The 26,760-nt window shown below is 33.7% G+C and overlaps 1 protein-coding gene across 1 annotated transcript in view; it reads left to right on the forward strand.

Annotated features, from left to right (window-relative positions):
* LOC107653779 (adenomatous polyposis coli protein-like) overlaps positions 1-26,760 on the forward strand; it is a 51,621-nt gene that overhangs the window by 15,162 nt on the left and 9,699 nt on the right. The window contains exons 3-12 of the mRNA XM_016440604.1: positions 11,481-11,565; positions 15,146-15,347; positions 16,163-16,271; positions 17,782-17,895; positions 18,002-18,085; positions 20,827-20,907; positions 22,025-22,123; positions 24,387-24,530; positions 24,924-25,044; positions 25,616-25,729. Coding sequence (XP_016296090.1) covers positions 11,481-11,565; positions 15,146-15,347; positions 16,163-16,271; positions 17,782-17,895; positions 18,002-18,085; positions 20,827-20,907; positions 22,025-22,123; positions 24,387-24,530; positions 24,924-25,044; positions 25,616-25,729 — 1,153 coding nt within the window. The remainder of the gene's footprint in view (positions 1-11,480; positions 11,566-15,145; positions 15,348-16,162; positions 16,272-17,781; positions 17,896-18,001; positions 18,086-20,826; positions 20,908-22,024; positions 22,124-24,386; positions 24,531-24,923; positions 25,045-25,615; positions 25,730-26,760) is intronic.

The raw sequence follows: 26,760 nt of genomic DNA on the forward strand, positions 1-26,760 counted from the left end.
TCATTTATAAATCTGCTGTCAACAAAAAGAAGCGCTGAGGTCTTCCTGCTCGTTTCCGCCAAAATAAAAGTTGACAAAAAGCAAGAACTCCATCAACATTCATAAATGTTAGTATTGTAATTTTACTGTTGTTCTGTAAAATAAAATAAAAAGTAAGACCATAATAATGATAATAATTACAACAGCTCTGTTAATACATTTATGATAACATACACACATAGTGTTCAAATTGGGATCTGTAATATTTTGTAATGTTTTAAAAGAAGTCTCTTCTGCTCAGCAAGGCTGCTTTTAATTTTACAGTAAAAATACATGCCTGATTCAAGAAGGGGGTCTGATCGCCAAAAAAATATTATTTTACTAACTTATTAATTTTAAGTTAAATTGTGCTTTGTTGGTATAATGTCTGCTAGAATGTAAAAAAAATGTTCAGTGTTAAATATTTTTAAATTGTTGTTTTGTAATTGAACAAACGTACAAAACAGTAAAAAGCACATTTTGGCTATATCATTTATGCAATGATGAAAAAATTGGCCCAGTGTTTCATTTTGTTCGGTTTCGGCTTCGGCCAGGAATTTTCATTTCGGTGCATCCCTACTCAAAGGGTTTTTTATTTAAATCCTCAGCACCTCAAACGCTGTACGGTTGGGCTTTCTTTTAATGTTGTGGACTTTCGAGGCTGAAAATGTCATCCTCCGCCGCTGATTTCCCACCAAGTACCCTTCCTTCTCTCAGCTCCTGACACCAAAGGCAGGATTCGCAGGCTCTTCTTTGAGTCGAGCTTTTGAAGTTGAAGCCTGCTAGGTGGGCATTAAGAAATTGGATGTGACCTGGCAGTCTTGGGAGGGAAGACAAAAAAGACCAAGAGAGGGTTTTTGAAAGAACTTCAGGCCCAAAATGAACGTGCTGAGACATTAGAAGTTATAGAGCGAGACTGTCAGCCCGGATTCAAGACGAGGTTCAGGCGAGCTCAGGAGAAAGATATGTGGCAGTATTTTGGGCTGAATTGTAGACCAGCTCGCTGGAACGGGTGGCTGTCACATCTCGTGCTGTTTAACACGTGTGAACTTCTCTTGAAGGGAGTTTATGTCGCTCTGAAGATGTGAGATTGGTGTTGCTAAGGAGGAATCTTTGAAGCGGAAGCAGATTTTCTCTCCGCATGTTCATACGTCGTGAAGTCCTTAAGGGGGAAGAGCGGCTTTTTTTGTTTGGTTCAGTGAATATGATGGAGGGAAAAGGATGTAACAGCACTAAAGGTGTCTGTTTTAACTGTTAGCAGATCAGAGTGATTGTTTTTGGTGTTTAATAGCATCAAGTTTGCTGTATAGAGTTCCAGTATGCTTTGCTAAACTGTTCTCCTTCACTTGGAAGACATTCATGTGCCATATTTCTGATGTGAAAATGTAGAGCAAGACATCAATAACTACAGCAAATTGATTGGATCATGAACATACTTTTATATTTTTCATACGTTTCAAATATATAGTCATGAATATATGTCATAACTAACACTAATTGTTGTTTTAACTGGCTGCTGTAGAAACAGTAGCCTTAAAGGGACAGTTCACCCAAAAATGAAAATACTGTCATCATTTACTCACCCTCAAGTTGTTTCAACCCTGTATACGTTTATTTCTTCTGTTGAACACAAAAGAAGATATTTTGAAAAAAAAAAAAAGAAACCATCAACTGTTTGGTTACCCACATTCTTCAAAATATCTTCTTTTGTGAACTCATACAGGTTTGGAACAACTTGAGGGTGAGTAAATAATGACATAATTGTCATTTCATTTTGGGGTAAACTATCCATTTAAAGAGAGAGTCCACCCAAAAATGAAATTTGTCATCATTTACTCACCCTCAAGTTGCTCCAAACCTGTATGAGTTCCTTTCGTGTGTTGAAATTTTGCTGAATGTTGGTAACCCAAGTTATTAATCGTGATTATTGTCATTTAAATTTTTCTTTCATCAGAATTATTGCACTTTCACGTAAGCACCAATCAAAAGAACGTAAATTTGCGTGGTTTGTTCGCAGATTTAGTCACAGCAAACAACGCAAACGATGACGTTAAAGAAAACAGAATTTCACTGAATGCCTGAATTACACTTATTTGAGATTTGCTGAACTCCAACATACATGTTTGCCGATGTTTTCTACATTACGCTTTTCTTTTCTTTTTGTTTGTAATATAGAGAGAGCATGTGAGCTTGGTTGCCAGATTGGGAAGATCAAATAAACCACTGGGAGGAAAATGTATCGATTTAAGAAAAAAGCTCTGATTGGGGGATGTAAACTCTTATGAAGGCTTGTGGAGGCTTGTTAATGGACGATAACACAAATGCCAAATAAAAATGAAATGTTTTCAGATAAATAACCAGCAGGCAAATGTAACATACGATTATGCTTATTTAATCATGAAATACAATTCATTGTGCAGCCCTAAATCTTGATATCTGCAGAAAAGTAAAGTTCACAAAAACTTGTACTTGTTCTTCAGTATAGTGTGCATTGTGCACTGATGAAGTAAGACAGACCAGGAATGTCAGCTAAGTAAATATGATCCCTTTTGACATACTACTGCGATTTTGAGTGCTTCCATTGTCCTCATTTGTAATTCGCTTTGGATAAAAGCGTCTGCTAAACGACTAAATGTAAATGTAATGTTGACTTTAAATGTTGCCTTTTGCATGCATTCATTTAATGTCCAGGAAAGGACCTTGCTCTTCCTTGTCCTTGTCATTCAGACTCCAAATGCCTCATGCCACAGACGTTCTCTAGGCACCCATTTGCTTCTCAGAAAGAGCGAAATCTTATTTGCCTGCGTCAGGTCTCAGGAAGTGAAATCGCTGTTGATGTTTGTCTTATGTAAGAGCTTTTGGACGTAACCTCTTTCATCAGGATGATCTGATACTGGGCACATCCAGAACGCCCTGATGCCAGCGGTTATGCCATCCCTAGACGTAATCATAATGTTTAAAGCACTTAATGAGAAGCTGGGTTTTTCTGGTGTGTTTTTAACTGTGACCGATGCTGCGGAGGCCAGAGTTCACATGCTGTTTTCCAGTTTTGAGTTGCTGCTGTTTCTAGGACTGCAACAACTAATCGATAAAATTTATTTTGCTAATGATTATAATCAACAACCAATTTCATTATCGGTTATTCGGCTCTTTAAGGCTGTGCATGGAGAACCTACAGAAGTGATGCTGCTTTAAAAAATCTCTTAGCAGTGTAATAGTTTGTTGTTTGGTGATTTTGGTTATTTATAATAAATACAATAGGATCATTTATACCATCTTATTCATATAGTGCCATATCACCTTTCCTTATAAAATAAAAGCTTATATTTTAAAAATAAATAAATATTTTGAACAGGAGTTTGTGTGTGTGTGTGTGTGTGTGTGTGTGTGTGTGTGTGTGTATATATATATATTAGTGCTGTCAGTTGATTAAAAAAATGTACAAATTAATAGCACATTTTTCTGAAATTAATCGCGATTAATCCCACCTAACATTAAAGATTTTAAATATACTTTTATGTTGCAATAATTTCACATTCAATTTTCAAATTGATGTAGAAACAACATAAAGATAGTATATTTTTAACATTTGTTTAGTGGCATTTTTAGACAGCATCTCATCTGACTCGCAGCTCACTGTTGTTCTACTGAAGCTCCTCGTCACCTGTAGCTTTTCCGCTCGTTCGACTCGCGCCTTGCGCTGAGGTGAAGTTAGAGTGCGCGTCTGAAAAGTCTCCTGTTTGATGTGGTCGTAAAGATGTTTTGCGTCTAAATAAACGCAATTCTTGTCAAGAAAAAATAAACTGAAGCAGCAGTTGTGGCCAAACCTAGCTCCGCCCCTGCGTTACTTGCGTTAAATATTTTTAATACGTTAAACTGAAAAAATAAATTGCATGCGTTAACGCGCTTATTTTGACAGCACTAATATATGTCATATTTATAATATATTAATATATAATATTTATATATATATAATATTTAATGTTAAAAACATATTTTAATATTTTATAATTTACACATATAATTTGTATAAAATAAACATTTGTTTACGTAAATATAAAATGTATATTTATATATTTATAATTATAAAAAATTTCAATCATTTACGATTTCTTCATTATTTGCAGTAAATATTCTGTTCATTTGATGTTTTATGAGATTTTATGTGGCATCTCCAGGTTAACACGTGCTGCCCTCTGCCGATGAAACTTCGGACAGATGAAATGTTGCGAGGAACGTGGTGTTTTTGCCGAAGCATTTGTGTTAGACATCTCTCTTATCTTGCCGTTTAAACCTGCAGCACTAAAGCACTGCATCTCCGTCTCTCTGTCCGAGGTAACACTGGCTCAGTGTTGCAGTGGTTTTCTCATTCATCAGAAATGCCCTGTGGGGTCTCTAACCGAAAAACACTTTCATTTTTAGATCTAGATCTACTTGCTCCAGCATCATAATAATTTTCCTATTTCTCATGGAAGTGTTCAGAGGCCGTTCCGTTTCCCAGCCTGTGAGATACTCGCGGCTTCATTTAGAGAAGCTCTCTTCCTGTCTTTGTTTGTTGGATGAATGCAGCGCCGCTCCATCCTGCTGTCGTTTCCCTTCCCCTCCGGCGGCTGAAACAAACATCTGCAGGCAGAAAATAAACCGTGTGTCTGGGCTTCCCCTCTCCGCGCTCCGCGCTCGCAGAGCAGAGCTTTAGCTGTTTTCATCTATCAACACTTGAGAGCAATGCAAGAGTCGTCTGGGTTTTCAGAGAAGTACAAATGTGTTTCTGGCTTGTCATGCCTGGTTAGGAGACGTAAAAATGTTATAATCACGGTTTAATTTTTGCACTTTTAATTAAATTTTGTATTAACGTCTGTCTGTCCAATTATGATCAATGTAGAGTGTAATTACAGTGTCATTTATCAGTAGGTCAAGTCTAGCGCATTGTATTCTGCAACTGGGCTGCACCATTAATCCTTCCTTCAGTTTTCTGTCAAAATAAATAAGTTTGATGGTTTAACGTTTTAAAATTTAAGAAATCAAGTTTAGTATTGTAATATAAAAATAAAATAATTTTATATTATTTAATACTTGATTTTTATTGCACAGTGAAATATTACAATAATAATATTTTTAATTTTTTAGTAAATTTTTTGTTTATTTACTAATGAATATTAAATTTTATTTAGTACTAATAAATACTAACAACAGTACTATAAATAAATACTCATAGTACTAATTTTGTGCTAATAAATATTATTGTGCAGTACTACAATTAAGCACAGCAAACCTGGAATGTTTAATACAATTTTATATTGTAATTTTGTAATATAAAAATATTAATATTATAATTTCTGAGATGTAATGTAAAAATAAAATTATTATATATTTTTAAATACTATATTTTTTTATTTTACAGTGAAATATTGCAATTTTAATATTTATAATTTTTTTGTACTAATAAAGTAATATTAAATGATGATTATTATTATTATTATTATTATTGTTTTATGGCCATAAAACAACAAATATATATTTGATATATAACAACAAAACTTTGACCAAATTGTGCAGCACTACTAATAAACCTGGAAATGTTTTTAAACAAATTTTAAATTGCAGTCACAGTTTTTAATCATAAAAATCGCAAAAATTTATAGAAACTATATAGACATATAAAAAAATAAATAACTTTAACTAAAATTCAAATGAAAACAGAAAATATAAATATATAATATATCAAATATATAAATATAAAAATCTAAATTCAAAATTTTTTAAATATTGCTAAAAAAACTGTTATTGTATCTCGAGGATACTAAAATAACACTGGTTTTGGCAACCGAAAATATTAGACCAAAAAAAAAAAAAGAATTTTAGTTTTTGGGCAAAATAGTTTTTGAGGGCCAAAATCATTGACCAAAATCATTTATTTTATAATGTATATTTGAATAAATGTGCCATGAAAACAAGTTTTTAATACAGCTGCTGTCTAAATGTTTATATTTTAATGCTTATATTTCAATAAAAACACCCTGTGCAATAAAAAAAAAAAGTTTTGAGTGTTAATTAGATTATTTAATTGATTATTAAACTTTAGTTTTGGACTAAATGAAAACTTTAATTTCAGTTTTGGTGTTTTAGTAAAAAAATCATTTTAGTGCATCACTCAGTCTTGTTGCCCAAGTTGATGGGGAATCTCGGATCATTTAATTCATTGACGTCATTTTCTTGACATCCTCAGTCTTTTTTTTTTTTAGAAGAGTGGCCAATTTCATGTTTTAAATCTCGTTTTGTCGTCTGTCGCCATGCTTGTTTTTTCCTAAGTGCATGCCATGTGTGTCATGTGATGTTTTCTCCAGGTCAGATAAGCGCACACTAGATAGGACTCAGATATGCGGGTATTTCAGGCTCCCTGCAGATGGCTGCCTAGGAGCATTGATTTCCATTACTGGGAGGATAGGATGACATTTATAAAAGTGTTGTGTGCTTGCAGCTCCACACATGAGTGGGTGGATGACTCTAATATTGTACCAAGGGCATCTGTATCACGGTAACCCGATTCCTTCGGACACTGACTCTGGGAAGAGCAAAACTAGGACTTCCATTATAGCCTCAGAGACGCATTAGAATACTGAAGTCCAACCGGATGAGGATTTGGCTGTTGAAAATGTTGTTACAGCTGTAATCTACTCTCATAAAGGTTATTTTAGGATGTCAGCAAATCACTTTTGTTATATTAGAAGACTAGACCTTTTAAAACATGGATCAGAATTCACAATGCAATTAACTTACATGATATATTTTATAATATTGATATGTTTGCTAAGTCAAACATCTTCTGTTCTGTTGCTATTCTTCAGGGTTTTGAACCAAGTGATCGTAAATATTAAGTTTTATTATAATTTTAATCCAATTTATTTTTAATTTCATATCATAATTATGGATTTTATTAAAATATATTACATTTATTTGTATTATATATTTTCAATTATATTTAATTTTGTATTCTTACATGATTTTTATTGTTTATTTTTATATATTTTTTACATTATATAATTATATTTTATTTTTTGTAATATTATGTATTATATTGTTACTATATTGATTCATTTTTCATATTATATTTTGTTTTTTATATTTATGTAAAATGTATATAATTGTATTAAATATTGTTTATTTTATTATATATTTTTATTTGTTTTATTTTGTATAATTACATTTAGTATTATTATGTTTATTAGATTTTTATTTTCAAATGTATATATTATATCGTTTATTTTATTTATATATTTTGATTCATTTTTAATGTTACATTTTTGTATTTTGTTTTTTACATATTTTTATTTTAAAATGTATTATATTATATATTTATTTATTCTATACGTTTGATATATTTTTAATTTTGTGATTTTAATTTTTATATAACATATTATGCTTATTTTATTCATTTTTAAATTAATATTTGTATATTTTGTTTATATAATTTTATTTTATGTATGCATTTAAATTTGTATCATATTTTATATTTTTTAATTCTATTATTTGAATTAAGTTTATTTTGTGAAAAGAATCTTGCATAATAAGACCAGACACATTTCTTAAGAACAAAAATAGAGGCCATTCAATTCCACATTGTCTTGGACGAGCAGAGAGAATAATAACGTTGTCATGCCATCATTTGATTCACTATCTCTCTGACTCACAGTGTAGTAAAGGAGTCTGTAATCATGTGATCCCTCCCATATAATGAAGATGTTGTTTCCTGAGACATGTAAGTGTGACGTCACGCTCCCTCGGGAGAAAACACCCGATGACTCTTCTGAGACACAGAGTAACCCCGTGCTGTTCTTTTCTACTGGATAAGGGAAGATAAACAGCGAGCTCATGTCTGACCTTTCTTTTCTGGACACCTCCGGCCTTCTCCGCACACCTCCAGTGGGCCGTGGATACGGTGACCCCGGGCCTTTGGGAACGGTGGTCCTTTGAGCCGAATGGGGAAGCATCTGTGTTCTCCGTGAGGCTTTGGGTCTCCAGGATGGGATGAGGGGGGGAGGTAGCCGCTTCCTGTAAGGCAGTCACATTGTTTGGGCTTTTTCGGCTTCCAAACATGCTGGAGAGAGGGGCCAATTTCATGTTTTAAATCTCGTTTTGTCGTCTGTCGCCATGCTTGTTTTTTCCTAAGTGCATGCCATGTGTGTCATGTGATGTTTTCTCCAGGTCAGATAAGCGCACACTAGATAGGACTCAGATATGCGGGTATTTCAGGCTCCCTGCAGATGGCTGCCTAGGAGCATTGATTTCCATTACTGGGAGGATAGGATGACATTTATAAAAGTGTTGTGTGCTTGCAGCTCCACACATGAGTGGGTGGATGACTCTAATATTGTACCAAGGGCATCTGTATCACGGTAACCCGATTCCTTCGGACACTGACTCTGGGAAGAGCAAAACTAGGACTTCCATTATAGCCTCAGAGACGCATTAGAATACTGAAGTCCAACCGGATGAGGATTTGGCTGTTGAAAATGTTGTTACAGCTGTAATCTACTCTCATAAAGGTTATTTTAGGATGTCAGCAAATCACTTTTGTTATATTAGAAGACTAGACCTTTTAAAACATGGATCAGAATTCACAATGCAATTAACTTACATGATATATTTTATAATATTGATATGTTTGCTAAGTCAAACATCTTCTGTTCTGTTGCTATTCTTCAGGGTTTTGAACCAAGTGATCGTAAATATTAAGTTTTATTATAATTTTAATCCAATTTATTTTTAATTTCATATCATAATTATGGATTTTATTAAAATATATTACATTTATTTGTATTATATATTTTCAATTATATTTAATTTTGTATTCTTACATGATTTTTATTGTTTATTTTTATATATTTTTTACATTATATAATTATATTTTATTTTTTGTAATATTATGTATTATATTGTTACTATATTGATTCATTTTTCATATTATATTTTGTTTTTTATATTTATGTAAAATGTATATAATTGTATTAAATATTGTTTATTTTATTATATATTTTTATTTGTTTTATTTTGTATAATTACATTTAGTATTATTATGTTTATTAGATTTTTATTTTCAAATGTATATATTATATCGTTTATTTTATTTATATATTTTGATTCATTTTTAATGTTACATTTTTGTATTTTGTTTTTTACATATTTTTATTTTAAAATGTATTATATTATATATTTATTTATTCTATACGTTTGATATATTTTTAATTTTGTGATTTTAATTTTTATATAACATATTATGCTTATTTTATTCATTTTTAAATTAATATTTGTATATTTTGTTTATATAATTTTATTTTATGTATGCATTTAAATTTGTATCATATTTTATATTTTTTAATTCTATTATTTGAATTAAGTTTATTTTGTGAAAAGAATCTTGCATAATAAGACCAGACACATTTCTTAAGAACAAAAATAGAGGCCATTCAATTCCACATTGTCTTGGACGAGCAGAGAGAATAATAACGTTGTCATGCCATCATTTGATTCACTATCTCTCTGACTCACAGTGTAGTAAAGGAGTCTGTAATCATGTGATCCCTCCCATATAATGAAGATGTTGTTTCCTGAGACATGTAAGTGTGACGTCACGCTCCCTCGGGAGAAAACACCCGATGACTCTTCTGAGACACAGAGTAACCCCGTGCTGTTCTTTTCTACTGGATAAGGGAAGATAAACAGCGAGCTCATGTCTGACCTTTCTTTTCTGGACACCTCCGGCCTTCTCCGCACACCTCCAGTGGGCCGTGGATACGGTGACCCCGGGCCTTTGGGAACGGTGGTCCTTTGAGCCGAATGGGGAAGCATCTGTGTTCTCCGTGAGGCTTTGGGTCTCCAGGATGGGATGAGGGGGGGAGGTAGCCGCTTCCTGTAAGGCAGTCACATTGTTTGGGCTTTTTCGGCTTCCAAACATGCTGGAGAACTCGCAGTGATGAAATGAGCGCTGCGTATGTCTCGTATCTGATATGGTTTTAGGACCTTTATGAAGCCGTAAATGGACATTGAGCAAAACCTCAGCGGTAAGTTCTGCAAATATGTTTTTCCTGGGCTATCATTGTGCCAAGATGCATACATGAGGATGAAATTAAGTGATGTTGATCAGTGGATGATCATCAATGTAACTATACAATTTGATCAGACCTCTAACATTAAGGGCATAATTCACCCAAAAATGAACATTTGCTGTTCATTTACTCATCCAGAGGCAATGCAGGATGTAAGTGACATCGTTTTCCTAAGTAGAACAGCAAAGAAGATTTGTAGATGAAACCTTGGTGCAAGTCAATGGCTACCGTCACTTTGAGAGTCAAAAAAGCAAATAAAAAATGAATCCCGGTGGCTCCTGATGATATATTGAGGTCTTATGAAGCGAAACGATCAGTCCGTGCAAGAAACTGAACATTATTTACAGCATTATTACCTGTAATCCAGAGCCTCAGACAAACGGTCCGGAGTGACGTCTGGTTCACGAACGAATCATTCTTTTGAATCGGTTCTTTTAACTGAACTGGATGAATCTGAATCAGTTGAATCAGTCTGAATCAGTTCGCGGCTCAAGCAGCACAGATCTACAAGTTTCTCAATCAAAACTCACTTTCAGACGCCTGACAGTCACTCCGACTCCAAATGAGCCGATATAGTGGCGTATCTGATCCTCTGATGAATGAAGTGATTCAGCGCTCCAGTTCCTCCAACAATCACTGAAGACCGATGAGCGGCTGATATGCGCATGCGTGAACACTTTAAATGAACGTTTTAATGGTTTCTAATTGTTTATGTAAAAAGGTGAGCTGATGAAGACTAGTTTTTTCACTTTATATGATTTAGACATGTTAAACATCCATATTTCACATCATTATTGGGTGCTTTAATAATATAATTGCGTGTATGTTTCGGCATTGCATGATTACCTAAAACAAACTAGTGAACCGAACCAGTTCATTGAAACGAACTGAAAGAATCAGTTTGCGGAAAAGAATCAGATTTTCCCTTTACCTGAGGCTTTGGATTACGGGTAATAATGCTGTAAATAATGTTCAGTTTCTGATCGTTTTGCATCATAAGACCTCAATATATCGTCAGGAGCCACGAGTATTAACGCACCAACACGGCACTAAAGAGCAGCAGGTGCATCTTTAGAGCTTCAAAGCTGTTTATGTCTATGACACACGCGTGTCTTCAAAGCACTTCAAAGCTCTTTGATGGAAGTTTTCTTCTCTTTATCAGCTCGGTTTTACCCACAGGCTGAAGAAGTCTTCTTACATGTGGTGGGAGCTGGAAATCTCTCATGCTTTTTTTCCCCGGTTCCTTCCGTGCATCATGTTATATTATCTAAAGATGGCTTCTAACACTCTACCACACACACAGAAAGTGTATTTTCAGCATTTCAATGAGAAAAAAAACAATGTCTGTTTCTCTTTTAGGAGGTTTTGAAGCAGCTACAAGGAAGTATTGAAGAGGACTCCAAAGATTCGCAAGAGCAGAGTGACTTTTTGGAAAGAATTAAAGGTGAGGATAGTTGGCTTATTCAGTATTCATATGAGCAATGCATGTTTTAGCATTATAATCTTGCTCTGTTACACAAATTAGTGAGCTGTCCACTAGGGCTGGGCGATATAGCTAAAAAATGTATCAACGATATGTTTCATATCGTTAATTATCGTATCGATAATTATTACATTTTTTTATAACCTTTTTAAAAACAAAGAGCAATAGAAAAAAAAAGTTTAAATTTAACCACTGTATTTTTAAATTAACCCAATTTATTGAGACAAACAACATATTTTTTGTTTTAACAGTCAAACAAACAATAAAAATTAAACAAATATCTAATTTCTAATGTTTTATATGCAGATTAAATGGGTCTTAATGAAACTTTTGGCTTGTCTCCCACAGGAGGGCGCAATGAGCAAAATAATGCAGCACATTTAAATTGTCAACGCAAAGAAATAAATGTCTATAAAAAAAAAAACGTGCATTACGTCTAAATTAACTCACATAAATCAAATATAACTTCGTAAATTGCATAAACAATTATGAACAAAACAGCATCATGTATTTATGCATTGCTTAATACAAAGAGCCGAATCGCCATTCACACAGATTGCATTTAAAAACATATGAGACGCAGTGAAAAGGAATAAAACTCCACAAATTCGCGTCGTGTTTTCTAAAGTTTAAACCGTTTTAACTTTGCATGGCTACATCTCTTGTGTGACGCAGCAGTCATTAGGGCTGTCAAAATTGCTGAAAACTAAATTCGAATTTTTTACTTAAATATTATCAAAATTCGAATATAATTCGAATTAAAATGCATAATTTCTGTTAGGGTGAAGAAAAGCTTTTGGCTTCTCTCCTGAGGCCACAAGAGGGCGGAGCAGTGGGATGGGGAAAAAACCCGCCATAAAGTCTCGAGATGTTTTTTTCAAAGTTGAACTTGCATTAATTTTACATGGCTTTCTAAACGTGCGGCTCTTTTGTGTGAGACGCGAGTGCAACACTGATAGATGTCCCTCTAGAAAATGTGATAAATATGTGTTCTGTGTGAACAGCTTGGTTTCGGTTTTGCTAGTGGTTTCAACTGGATAGGCTAACAAAAACATTAAAATGCAATGACACTGACATCTCGTGCGCTGCTGATAAGACTGCCTCCTTAACGCACACCTAAAATTCGAATGCAACGTTTTTGCATTCGAATGTGGATTTTTATTTTAAATTCAACAAATATTCTAAATTCGAAAGTTTTTTTGACAGCCCCAGCTGTCATATTTGTCCGTCTAAAAAGTGCGCTGAATATGCATCTGTGTGAATGGCTTGGTCTCGGTTTTAACCTAATCAAGATCTTCTAAGCATTGAGCTTCTATATTTCTCTACTATTTTGAAAGCACAGTGAGCACACAGTGCTCACATTCTCCCTCTTGTTCGCTGTCGTCAACAGTTCTGTCTAATACGGATAGAAGTCTGTCTAATAATCAGATAGAACAGTTAAACAAAGGAATTAAAATGTATACTAAAAAGTATTATAACGATTGCTTTTATATTATTAGTAATAGAAAAGCAAACATTATAATACTGTCTCGTTTGCCGTCAGCATTCAGCAAATACGCATTTAAATAATTTGAACCAATCTTTGAATGTCTATTAATGAACATTCAATTTCAAAAACCTTGCAAACTTAGTCGAATCCAGTTGAGATTTTGTGAAGTGTGCATGTGTATCCTGCATGATCGCGTGTTCTCTGCGTGACGGTCGGTCCGTGTGAATGTAATGCGGATAGGAGGAGAGTTCAGCTTCACTGGAGACGCGCGATCGAAAAACTTTAAACTCGTGATTTCAAATTATGCTGCACTTTATGCATTTGCCCACTGCCATATTCATGTAATTTCCACTGTGTGCTGTGTGTAAAATGACTGTTATCTTGGCTTTATTTGAAAAAATATGATTCCCAACGCACACAAACATCCCAGATTACTGAGTGCCCTGTTGGTTACAATGTTGACTTTTTATTAAATATTTATTTATTTGTGAAAAATACATTGTCATCTAAAGTATAAGTATGTTTATTTTACACATTTATTTTTAAATCCATTTTCAAATGATTTCAAATTTCTTAAATATTAATTAAAAGAAATAAAATTATATCGGCCATTGGCCACCCTGCTTTCCACGATATCGGCATCGGCTGTCAAAAAAACAATATCGGTCAACCACTAGTGCTTTGTGTGAGTTTGAGGAGCTCTCAGAGTGGACTTTAACCACTCTGATGGTAGTACGCCAAAAACTACATTAAGAGAAACAAGAAAATGAACAGGATGAAGGTGGATCCATGTGATCGTGACTTAAATGGCCGTCCTTCTGTTTTTTTGCTTGTTCTGTTTGTTTTTCCTTAATTTTACGGAACCGTTAGCCCACAAATGAACATTCTGTCATTATTTACTCACTCTTGTGTCGTTTCAAACCTTATGACTTTCCTCTTTCTGTGGGACACACAAGGAGAAATGTTGAAAATGTACTGGCCACTGTTTACCCTACAATGAAAGTGAATGGGGATCTGGGCTGCCAAGCTTCAAAATAACTCAAAAGCACCTTAAACATTTTACCAAATTCTGTGTTTTCCATTAATTTTCTGAATTCCATTTTACTTTCCCCATTTAACTAATAACTACATTAAGACTTTTGGTTTGCCTGTTGAAAATGTTATTATAGCTGTAATCTACTAGTTATTTTAGGATTTAAGGACATCACTTTTGTAATATTAGTAGACTAGACCTTTAAAAAAAAAAAAGAATTTGAAATGCAATTAATATTTGATTAGTGATGTTTGCTGAGTCAAACATCTAGACACGATTATTACTACGAAGTGATCATAAATATTTAGATTTATTTATTTATTTATTTTACAACATGTATAATATATATTTTATTTTTATATGACATGGTTTATTGCATTATATATTTTTAATGTATTCTTTATTTTTTACCTTTAATTTTGTATAGTTATGATATTTTGTGTTATATTGTTTTTCTAATATATATAATTTTTTTTTTCTAATTTGTATTAATAAATAAATATATATATATATATATATATATATAAGGGCCATAAATTAATCCTACCTGACGCAACTTTGTTTGTGACTTCCCTTATAAAACAGCTAATTTTTTTAGTATAATCTCTAAAATCGATCAAACAAAGAGGAATATTTATTATTTATTATTATTATTATTATTTTTTTTTTTTTATATAACATTTTAATATTATATTGTTTTATTTTTATATGTTTTATATAATTGTATTTTATATTATGTTGTGTTTTTTATTACATTGTATCTTTTGAAATTGTATTAATTTAATCACGATTATTTTCGAAAAGGATTTGTTGTAGAGTGAGAGGAACTGAAATGCATGTGTATAGTGTTTATAATGTTTGTAAATGTTTTGTTTACATGCATTTTACGTTTATTTCGAAATGTGATTATAAAATGTGTCTTATACACCGATGCAACTCAATTTTGCATTGCAATTTAACTTGTTACGTGTGGCTGTACAATGGTACCCGTCATCATTATCTTCTCTTCTGTCCTGTAGAAATGAGTCTTGACCCCAGCAGTTTCTCTGGTGTGAAGATGAGGTCCAAGGCGTCTCTGCAGGGCTCCGGTTCGGCCCACTCGACTGACAGCAGCCCCAGTTCCAGTCCCAGCCCCAGCCCCATGAGCTCCTTCCCCAGGAGAGGGATGGCCGGCGGGGGTCGAGACAGCGCTGGGTTCCTGGAGGAGCTGGAGAAGGAACGGTGAGCGAGAAGGGATTATTCTGAGCATCAGATGGGAAGGTCATATGGCTGATTAGATCCTTCTAAGCAGGTTAACTAAAGGTTTCTTCTAAAGCTCATAAAGGGTTTTGCTACTGTATGAGATTTATGTGGTGCAATTAGTGACTGATGGTACGTTCCTTTGATTACAAACTTGTTACAAAAGTGTTTATTTCCAAGTTCACTTCAAAATATTCTGATATATGCACTACTGTTCTACCATTTGGGCTTTTGAAATAAATTATTGCTTTTATTGAGCAAAGACGCATTAAATTGATCTAAAGTCACAGTAAAGACATTTATAATGTTACAAAATATTTCTATTTCAAGTAAATGCTGTTCTTTTGAACTCTCTATTCATCAAAGAATCCTGAAAAATAAAATCACGTTTCCTCAAAAATATTGTGCAGTACAACTGTTTTCAACATTGATAATAATCAGAAATGTTTCTCGAGCAGCAAATCAGCATATTAGAATGATTTCTGAAGATCATGTGACACTGAAGACTGGAGTAATGATGCTGAAAATTCAGCTTTGATCACAGTAATATATTACATTTTAATAGATATTCACATAGAAAACATTAATTCTAAATGGCAATAATATTTCACAATATTACAGTTTTTATTATATTTTTTATCAAATAAATGCAGCATTGGTGAGCAAAAGAGACAAAAACATACAAAAAAAATTCTACATTTATCAGTAAAATTAAGTTTTTCTATGGAGAACATGTTTTTTTGTTTACATTTTGATCTATAACAAATTTAGAGAGTCTAAAATTTTGCTTTTATTAGGTCTTTGTTGATGGCAGAACTTGAGAAGGAAGAAAAGGAAAAAGACTGGTATTATGCTCAGTTACAAAACCTCACCAAAAGGATTGACAGTCTGCCGCTGACTGAGAATGTAAGTATGTACAGTATGCATTAGGTTCAGTGCACATCTTCACTGACCTTACATGATCTCTGTAGCTTCACGCTGCTACTGCTGTTATAGTTTTCTTTGCAGACCGATATGACGCGCAGGCAGCTGGAAATTCTAATTTATTGAGATGCACCTTTATATATATATATATATATATTACATATTTAATTATATTTTTATATATTATATTTTGTTATTTTTATTTATTTTTTATTTTCAAATTTGACAGGTATTACAGGTTTTCTAAAATGTATAAATATGCAGATGATGTATTATCTAATTAAATATGCACTAATTTGCATACATTTCCAGAACCGAAATCTGAATTTTTGTTTGATTTTGTTTACATATTAGAGTTAAAGGGATTTTGGATTTCACATTTTATCACTCCATAAATCAGAAAATACTGTCATCAGACAGAAAGAAAAAACAAAACATTTCCACCATGTTTTATATATAACAATGTTATAGAAATCAGGCAAATGATATATCAACAAACCCCTTTAAAAAATAAAGATAGGGAATGAGGTGCAAATAGATAAAAGTGTAATAAAACAAACATGTAAATTAGTTTTCTTTTCACTATTCTGGAAGCAAAATAGCCCAAAATCTCAAAGTGCACCAGTGCATGGAAAAACCCTGGTTTTGCCTGTAGTATTTTGCAACAAGACATTACAGGTGCATTACCAAAAGCAAGCTTTTTAAAAAATAACCAATTTTCACTCAGTATTTGTGTGTGCTGTATATTTTTATGCATGGCATATGCTTGTCATTAGCTTAGCAACAAGGTAATGTCAAACCCTGTCAGAATCAAATGCTATTTGTGTGCTTACTGACTACGTAGTCGTAGTGCGTTCCAAATCACTCACTTGTGGCGTTTCATTTCAGTTTAGATTCTGCCTTAGAAGGTTTGTGTGGTCAGAAGACAGCAAGCTAACTCAGTAAGCTGAATATGATGTAAAAGCTTTTTAATGTACTGCATTTTCCAGAATACAAGTCAAGCTTTTTATCAAAATGTGCTGCGACTTATGCAATTAACGTCAAGCTCGCAAAACATGCAGCTTTGTGTCAAATGAGAGAGATACGTGTCTGTTTGTATACTACATTTCACACATGCCAGTAATATTGGTTTTGCTTTAAATGCATGAGTCTAGGTTTGGCGTTTATAATAAGTGTTCTTTATAATCAATGTCAAATAATTTGTTTGTTTTATACTTATTTTTCATTGCTTTACTGAATACCATTATTTTTAAAAAATATTTAAATATTTAATTTTATTTTGATTGTAGTTTATTTTATTTTATTTATATATATTGAGAAGGAAGAAAAGGAAAAAGACTGGTATTATGCTCAGTTACAAAACCTCACCAAAAGGATTGACAGTCTGCCGCTGACTGAGAATGTAAGTATGTACAGTATGCATTAGGTTCAGTGCACATCTTCACTGACCTTACATGATCTCTGTAGCTTCACGCTGCTACTGCTGTTATAGTTTTCTTTGCAGACCGATATGACGCGCAGGCAGCTGGAATACGAAGCACGGCAGATCAGAGCTGCAATGGAGGAGCAGCTGGGCACGTGTCAGGACATGGAGAAACGGGCGCAGGTGGGCTGAGATGCTGAAACTGAGAGACTTATATGAAACTGGAACTTCTAAATGCACAGTGTGAAACCAAGAGTTTAGTAATGAAGTTTCCATCATTTGTCCTCAGGGCCGCGTGGCTCGGATACAGCAAATAGAAAAAGACATGCTGAGGATTCGGACACGTTTACAGGCCCAGTCAGCTGACGCGGAGGTACTGGATTATTCTGCTGTCTATAAAATAAAGTTGTGTTTATAGCGAGGCATTGAACATTAGACTCAAGATTAGTAGTAATTAGTCATTTTTTTATAAATTGAAGGAAATGCTGTAAATGTGCTCACCCTCAGGCCATCCAAGATATAGATGAGTTTGTTTCTTCATCATATTTGGAGAAATGTAGCATTGGATCAGTGTCTCAGCAATGGATGCTCTGCAGTGAATGGGTGCCGTCAGAATGAGAGTCCAAACAGCTGATAAAAACATCACAATAATCCACAAGTAATGCACAGCACTCCAGTCCATCAGTTAACGCCTTGTGAAGACAAAAGATGGAAAAAAAAAAAAAAAATCCATCATTAAGAAGATTTTAACTTCAAACCATCACTTCTGGCCAAAGTATGAGTCTGTAATCCATAATAACGCTTCCTCCAGTGAAAAAGTGCATCTCCTGTTGTCTCTCACATCAAAATCCACCCACATATCTGTTTAGTGCTGTTTTGGACTGTTTAAACGGTGCTTGATCTGTGCAGATTTCTCTCCTGATTCAGACCAGATCACTTTATAACTGGAGGAAGCGTTATTATGGATTAAAGTTTGAAGTTAAAAACTATGTTTCAGCTTTTGTCTTCTCCAGATGTTAACTGATGGACTGGAGTGGTGTGGATTATTGTGATGTTTTTATCAGCTCTCATTTTGACGGCACCCATTCACTGCAGAGCATCCATTGCTGAGACACTGATGCAATGCTACATTTCTCCAAATCTGATGAAGAAACAAACTCATCTACATCTTGGATGGCCTGAGGGTGAGTAAATTATCAGCAAATTTCCATTTTTGGGTGAACTATTCCTTTAATATTTTGCTTCCCCAAAAGCTCAGTGTTGTGAGTGTGACCTCTATTTAGCCTTGTTCAACAACACAACCTTACATTTTACGTGGCGTGAGAACGTGAAAAGCTACGCTAAATAACCACATTTTGACTTCATGGATTTCATGTGATTTTTATATATTTTTTTTTGCTGTTCACAAATGCTAAATATGATCGGATTCCAATCAGATATGCACAAAAATCGGATTTGGTCTGACAGCCTGCACAAGGCTTTTGTGTCCACATGAACAAGTGAAAATCATTTTGTGAAGTCTGTCCAAACTCTGTCCTGGAGGGCCGGTGTCCTGCAGAGGCAAGCAGGAACTAAACTCTGCAGGACACTGGCCCTCCAGGACCGAGTTTGAACACCCCTGGTCTAGATAATCATATTTTGTCAGTATGGATATTTGTGGCCAGATTGTGCAAGTGTTTGTTCCTCTTCACACATTTATTTCCTTTGCTTTAGAAAGGCTGTCATTTCCATCTCAGCATCAGTGTTTGCTGCGCTTCTTCCGGTCTGTAATGTTCTGCTTTTAGAGCTTGTACAGAAACGAACGGAAATGGTGCACAGAAAATGCATCTGTGCATAAACAGTGAAGCCATAAAAGTTTAATGAATAAAGTTGAATGAGCATGCTGCACTAATGGATCGTGTTCTGTGAGGCTGAGTGTAAAAAAACAGTAGCGTGCTTTAGGATGCACAGAGCTTATTTAGCTATGCTTGCATTTATTACATTTACATGCATGCATTAGTAGATGCTTTTATCCAAAGCATCTTATAATGCATTCAAGGTATGTTTTATTTAGTCATAAATTAATAAAACAAAAAAATAAAGCTATTTAATTAAGTATATAAAAAATTAAATATTATAATATATATAAAATTACAGAAGCACATAAAAATTTAGTGTAACTAAAGTAAAAACAAAAACTGAAAACATGAAAAATCCAAGTTAATTAGATCGCATTGCATTCAAAATATACATTTTATTTTATTAATTTCTTTAAGTTGTAGTCGTGAATTAATAAAACAAAATGATGAAATAAATTTATATATAAATCTTAATTTATATATAAATAAAAACGACAAAAGCATATAAAAAAAGTTAAAACAAAAAAATGAAAATATAAAAACTAAGTAAATTCAAAATAAATAAATACTAAAATATTAGAATTATAATATTATAGTTAATTGGTTTTCAGCACAAAAATTGCAATATTGACAGTAAGAAAGCATAGATACACAAATGTACTTACATAAACCAAATAATACATTATTTTATCCGTATTTATTTAAACGTTTTACATATCCAGTGATACTATGAAACAGAGCTTTCCCTTCCTTTAACATGTAATATTCTGAGCATGAAAAGAAAACAAATTATAGACAGTTTATCAGTAAATATTACATTTGCATTTAAATATAAAGTTATACATTTAATTATACATTTATAACTTTAAATAATAATAAAATAAAAAATAAAAACCTTGCCAATTCTAGTGCACTACTCTTTTATACAGTAAAATAGTAGACAAGCGCAAGTTTTTTGTATGCATGCTCAGAGTTTGCACATGTGTTGATAAATCCTATTGGACACTTTTGCACTTCCTCCATAATCCCGCCGGCTGCATGAGAAACCAATGTAGGTCAGGAAGAGCCTGATGCTGTTGCAACTTCTGTCCCGTAGCTGAAGACTCAACCTCGCTCTGTATCTCTATGCACTTCACAGAGCTTATTACACAGGTTATCTGTCTCCTGTAGCCAGCGAGGCTCTCTGGCCACCTGCCTTTCGCCTCGGTTGCATTGCAGGTGTCATTTGCTCAGTTTACCGTGCTGTTTCTCATATTCCTCCTCGTTGAATCTCCAGGTCAAGCATGACCCTGTGACGCAAACCGAAGGAGCTCACGCTGCAGGAGATGCTGGCGCTGGTAATGCGGCCTGCTCACAGGTGAGTTACTGTATCTATTTGCAATAGTCTCCCACTAAATTAGACTCATTTTGTTGATGGTCTCATGAACAGAAGTGTCCTCCGGTGGCCCTTTTTTTCTGCCAGTGGGTGCCAAGGTTTCGGGTCCTTTTTTAAAAGCTCTTTCAGTCTGTGCCAAAAGCTTCGGTGTGCTTCGAATAATAATGATTTGAATGCAGATGCAAATGGTTTTATTGTTCATCATAGAGCCCTAGTTAGACTTTGAAATTCTAAGCAGAAACAGGAGGGTTTCACTTGCATTAAGGCGGCATGGTATTTTTCAGACAGATGGTGCGAGTGGTATGTCGCTGGATTAGGTGCAGGGATCGAGTCTGACACACGAGCCATACATTGTTTGATAAACAAAGAGACTTGCCCTCATTTTTGTGTTTGCACACTGTATTTTATGCAATTTCAGTTTTTAAGATTTTTTTAAAAATTGTTTTATCTATGATTAAAAGGTTTTTTATAAAACAAATTCAGTAGTACAATAAAACAGTGCTTTCCCTTGCCTTAACGTACAATAAAAAAAATAATAATAATAAAAAAAGCAATATAAATGTATACATTAAAAGATATATTTATAAATCCAATAAATATGATTTAAAATATAATAATATAATTAAAAATAAATATATTAAAATTTGTACATTTTATTAACTTTTATAAATTTGTTTTAACCTATGCATAATCTCTGCATTCAAGATATGTTTGATGTATACAGTCACATTTTGTAGGGTGTATAATATAAATACAGTGGAAAAATAAAGAGATTTTACCATTTAACTTTAAAAGGTGTTTGATAAGGTTTGCTGAAGACATGCATTTTTTAAAAATAAATTTAAATAAAATGTATACATTTAAATTTAAATATAAATGTATTTAAATTATATTTATATATAAATTTAAATATAAGTTTTCACATTTAACTATTGACCTTTTTGTAGGGTGTATAGCATACACAATGGACAAATAAAAATATTTTAGTATTTTAAACTTTATCAGATTTAGCTGAAGATGTGCATTTATTGTTTATTAAGAATATTTTTTATTATAAAGACTATTGTTTGAATCTGCTTTGTATGTTTTTGTCTGTCAGGGCTCAAGTTCTCGAGTGGATCATGACGCCGCCAGTGAGATGAGCAGTGCTGGAAGTTACTCCGTTCCACGCCGCCTGACCAGCCATTTGGGCACTAAGGTTAACTAGTACTTTAAAAATAAATATATTAAAATTTGTACATTTTATTAACTTTTATAAATTTGTTTTAATTTATACATTTTTTCATTTTTGATTTTTTTTTTTTTAATTATATTTAAATATTAATTTAAACATAAATATTTACATATGCATAATCTCTGCATTCAAAAAGACTGTATTGTGGACTTGTTGAAGATATGTTTGACAGGGCTCCAGACTGCGCCTAAAATGCAAAAATATTAATTTGCTAGTGAAGTTTTTGCTACTATATAAATTTACGTTATGACTTAAAAATCTGCATGTACTGCCTATTTTCCTGCTTGTTTTGCGATCACATCTTTGTCTATTTTGTGCACAACTTGAACAAAGGTAAAGCTGTCAGCTGTGTGGACATTAACAATATCATTAACGATTCTCATTTATAATTGACACTGATATGGCTTCTTGTTATCAAGATCTTTAGTCTAAATGCTGTGTTCTGTAAATGCTTGAACTTCATATTATTTGTAGCGCACTGCTGTCCAATAATCGTGATAAGCTTTGTGCTCTGTTACCTTTTAATAAACAAAGTATCATCTTTAAATTTCGACCCAGTTCATAATGAAATTCAAACAATAGATGCTCTTTAATTAAACACATGAGCGCTCGCTTTAGCGCCTCAGTTCAAGCGGCACGTGAACCCGTCAGATCTTTCTCTTTACTACTGTATATAGTACGAAATAAACATGAGTGGACATCAAAAGATATATTAGAGATTTTACCATTTAACTTTAAAAGGTGTTTGATAAGGTTTGCTGAAGACATGCATTTTTTAAAAATAAATTTAAATAAAATGTATACATTTAAATTTAAATATAAATGTATTTAAATTATATTTATATATAAATTTAAATATAAGTTTTCACATTTAACTATTGACCTTTTTGTAGGGTGTATAGCATACACAATGGACAAATAAAAATATTTTAGTATTTTAAACTTTATCAGATTTAGCTGAAGATGTGCATTTATTGTTTATTAAGAATATTTTTTATTATAAAGACTATTGTTTGAATCTGCTTTGTATGTTTTTGTCTGTCAGGGCTCAAGTTCTCGAGTGGATCATGACGCCGCCAGTGAGATGAGCAGTGCTGGAAGTTACTCCGTTCCACGCCGCCTGACCAGCCATTTGGGCACTAAGGTTAACTAGTACTAGATTCTCAATGCTAAAATGACTTGCTGTGACGATTGAAAGCATCATGCATCAAGCAGCATGCAGTAACTTTTATAAATTTGTTTTAATTTATACATTTTTTCATTTTTGATTTTTTTTTTTTTAATTATATTTAAATATTAATTTAAACATAAATATTTACATATGCATAATCTCTGCATTCAAAAAGACTGTATTGTGGACTTGTTGAAGATATGTTTGACAGGGCTCCAGACTGCGCCTAAAATGCAAAAATATTAATTTGCTAGTGAAGTTTTTGCTACTATATAAATTTACGTTATGACTTAAAAATCTGCATGTACTGCCTATTTTCCTGCTTGTTTTGCGATCACATCTTTGTCTATTTTGTGCACAACTTGAACAAAGGTAAAGCTGTCAGCTGTGTGGACATTAACAATATCATTAACGATTCTCATTTATAATTGACACTGATATGGCTTCTTGTTATCAAGATCTTTAGTCTAAATGCTGTGTTCTGTAAATGCTTGAACTTCATATTATTTGTAGCGCACTGCTGTCCAATAATCGTGATAAGCTTTGTGCTCTGTTACCTTTTAATAAACAAAGTATCATCTTTAAATTTCGACCCAGTTCATAATGAAATTCAAACAATAGATGCTCTTTAATTAAACACATGAGCGCTCGCTTTAGCGCCTCAGTTCAAGCGGCACGTGAACCCGTCAGATCTTTCTCTTTACTACTGTATATAGTACGAAATAAACATGAGTGGACATCAAAAGATATATTATAAGATACAGTACATCTTCCTGAAAGGTCTCATGTAATCGCTCATTCAGTGTTTCAAACTGCGGAAAACGTGTAAAGCTTGTAAACAATGCCACGTGATAATACATTTACCTCAGAATCACCATTCGGCGTCCATAAGCTCATCAGTCAGCTAGAAGTTCCACGCAGACTGACCCGCCATTTGGGCACTAAGGTTAACTAATGCTAGATTTTGAATAATGCTCAATGCTAAAATGACTTGCAGTGACGATTGAAAACATAATGACAGCATGCATCACTTTAATCAAGTCTGCATATGCTTAGGTGGAAATGGTGTACTCGCTGCTGTCCATGCTGGGCACCCATGATAAAGACGACATGTCTCGCACCCTCCTGGCCATGTCGAGCTCTCAGGACAGCTGCATCGCCATGCGTCAATCCGGCTGCCTGCCGCTGCTCATCCAACTCCTACACGGCAATGTTTCAAACTGCGGAAAACGTGTAAAGCTTGTAAACAATGCCACGTGATAATACATTTACCTCAGAATCACCATTCGGCGTCCATAAGCTCATCAGTCAGCTAGAAAAAAAAAACTTAACTATAAAGAAAAGCATTTTGCTAAATATATGCGCTATATTGCTCATTCATATTTTTACTTAACCTGTTGTCTACATGATAAGAAAGAATGCAAGGAGCTAAAGATACAATTTAACACCTCCTATATAATTGCATGTTACTAATGAAGAAAAACAGACTGGGTGTGTGTAAGAAATGAGACAGAATTTATAGGATGCATTGAGGAGGAGCCCAAACTACACTCAGTGGCCAAGTGATGCTGATATAGTTATGGTCCGTGACTCCTACACGGCAACGACAAGGACTCCGTGTTGCTTGGGAATTCTCGTGGCAGCAAAGAGGCCCGGGCGAGGGCCAGTGCCGCCCTGCATAACATTATCCACTCGCAGCCCGATGACAAGCGCGGCCGGCGGGAGATCCGGGTGCTCCACCTGCTGGAGCAGATCAGAGCTTACTGCGAGACCTGCTGGGAGTGGCAGGAAAGCCATGAGCGCGGCGGTTATAGGATGCATTGAGGAGGAGCCCAAACTACACTCAGTGGCCAAGTGATGCTGATATAGTTATGGTCCGTGATATCGTCACAGATTCAGTGTAATAAACAATTCTTTGTGACTGTATATAGTTCTCAAGTTGGAAAAGACGTTTTGTTCCCAATTTAAGTGAACCTTAGTTCCCAGGTCATCTACACTCTAAAAAATTCTGGGTTAAATATAACCCAGCGCTGGGTTAAAAAGGGACAAACCCAGCTATTGGGTTATATTTAACCCAGCATTTTTTTAGAGTGTACAAGATGGAATAAAATGCTGATAAAGACAAGAAAAGATGAGACATAAACACTTGACAGTATGACTGAACTGGTAAAGTGTTCAAAAAAAAAAAACATGTTTATTCTGTGGCACTTAAAAAAATAATTTGGTGCCTAATTTTGGTTTCTTATAGGAGCCGATGGCTCTTTGTGTGATTTTTTTTGTCTGAGGCCGGCAGGAGATCCGGGTGCTCCACCTGCTGGAGCAGATCAGAGCTTACTGCGAGACCTGCTGGGAGTGGCAGGAAAGCCATGAGCGCGGCGTGGACCAGGACAAGAACCCAAGTGAGACCCAATATATCTTGCGCTGATATATGCAGGCTGTCAGGAATAGCGCTGAGGGACGTGACATGGTATCCTTGCAGTACCAGTATTTTTAGTTGTAGTGAATATGTGACCCTGGAGCACAAAAGCAGTATTAAGTCGCTGGGGTATATTTGTAGCAATAGCCAAAATTACAAGCATGGGTCAAAATGATTGATTTTTCTTTTATGCCAAAAATCATTATGATATTAAGTAAAGACCATGTTCCATGAAGATATTTTGTAAATTTCCTACTGTAAATATATCAAAACTTTCATCTACACTCTAAAAAATTCTGGGTTAAATATAACCCAGCGCTGGGTTAAAAAGGGACAAACCCAGCTATTGGGTTATATTTAACCCAGCATTTTTTTAGAGTGTACAAGATGGAATAAAATGCTGATAAAGACAAGAAAAGATGAGACATAAACACTTGACAGTATGACTGAAATGGTAAAGTGTTCAAAAAAAAAAAACATGTTTATTCTGTGGCACTTAAAAAAATAATTTGGTGCCTAATTTTGTTTCTTATAGGAGCCAATGGTTCCTTAATTGATTTTTTTTGTCTGGAGCTCTGTTTGATTTAGAAAAAGTGACTTTTGTAGGGTGTATAATATATACAGTGCAAGAATGAAAAGAGTATGCGAATTAGTTTTTAAATCATTTAATCTGTATTCATAAATGATTAAAAGGAATTTTATTATAATAGAAATTCAGTGATACAATAAAACACAATGCTTTCCCTTTGTTTAAAATACAATATTCTGAGAAAAATGGTTATAAACATCTTATCAATAAAATGCATCATAAATATTACATTTAAATAAAAATTTATAAATGCAATAAATATAATTTAAAATGTAATAAAAATGTAATGTAAATAATAAATTATATAAAATTATACATTGAAAAACTTTTCTTTTTAAATTGATACAATTTATGATTGTAAATGTTATATTTTTATAATTATATATATATATATATATATATATATATATATATATATATATATA

This window comes from Sinocyclocheilus anshuiensis, unplaced genomic scaffold (genome assembly GCF_001515605.1).
Source record: "Sinocyclocheilus anshuiensis isolate Anshui unplaced genomic scaffold, SAMN03320099.WGS_v1.1 scaffold443, whole genome shotgun sequence".
Taxonomy (NCBI): domain Eukaryota; kingdom Metazoa; phylum Chordata; class Actinopteri; order Cypriniformes; family Cyprinidae; genus Sinocyclocheilus; species Sinocyclocheilus anshuiensis.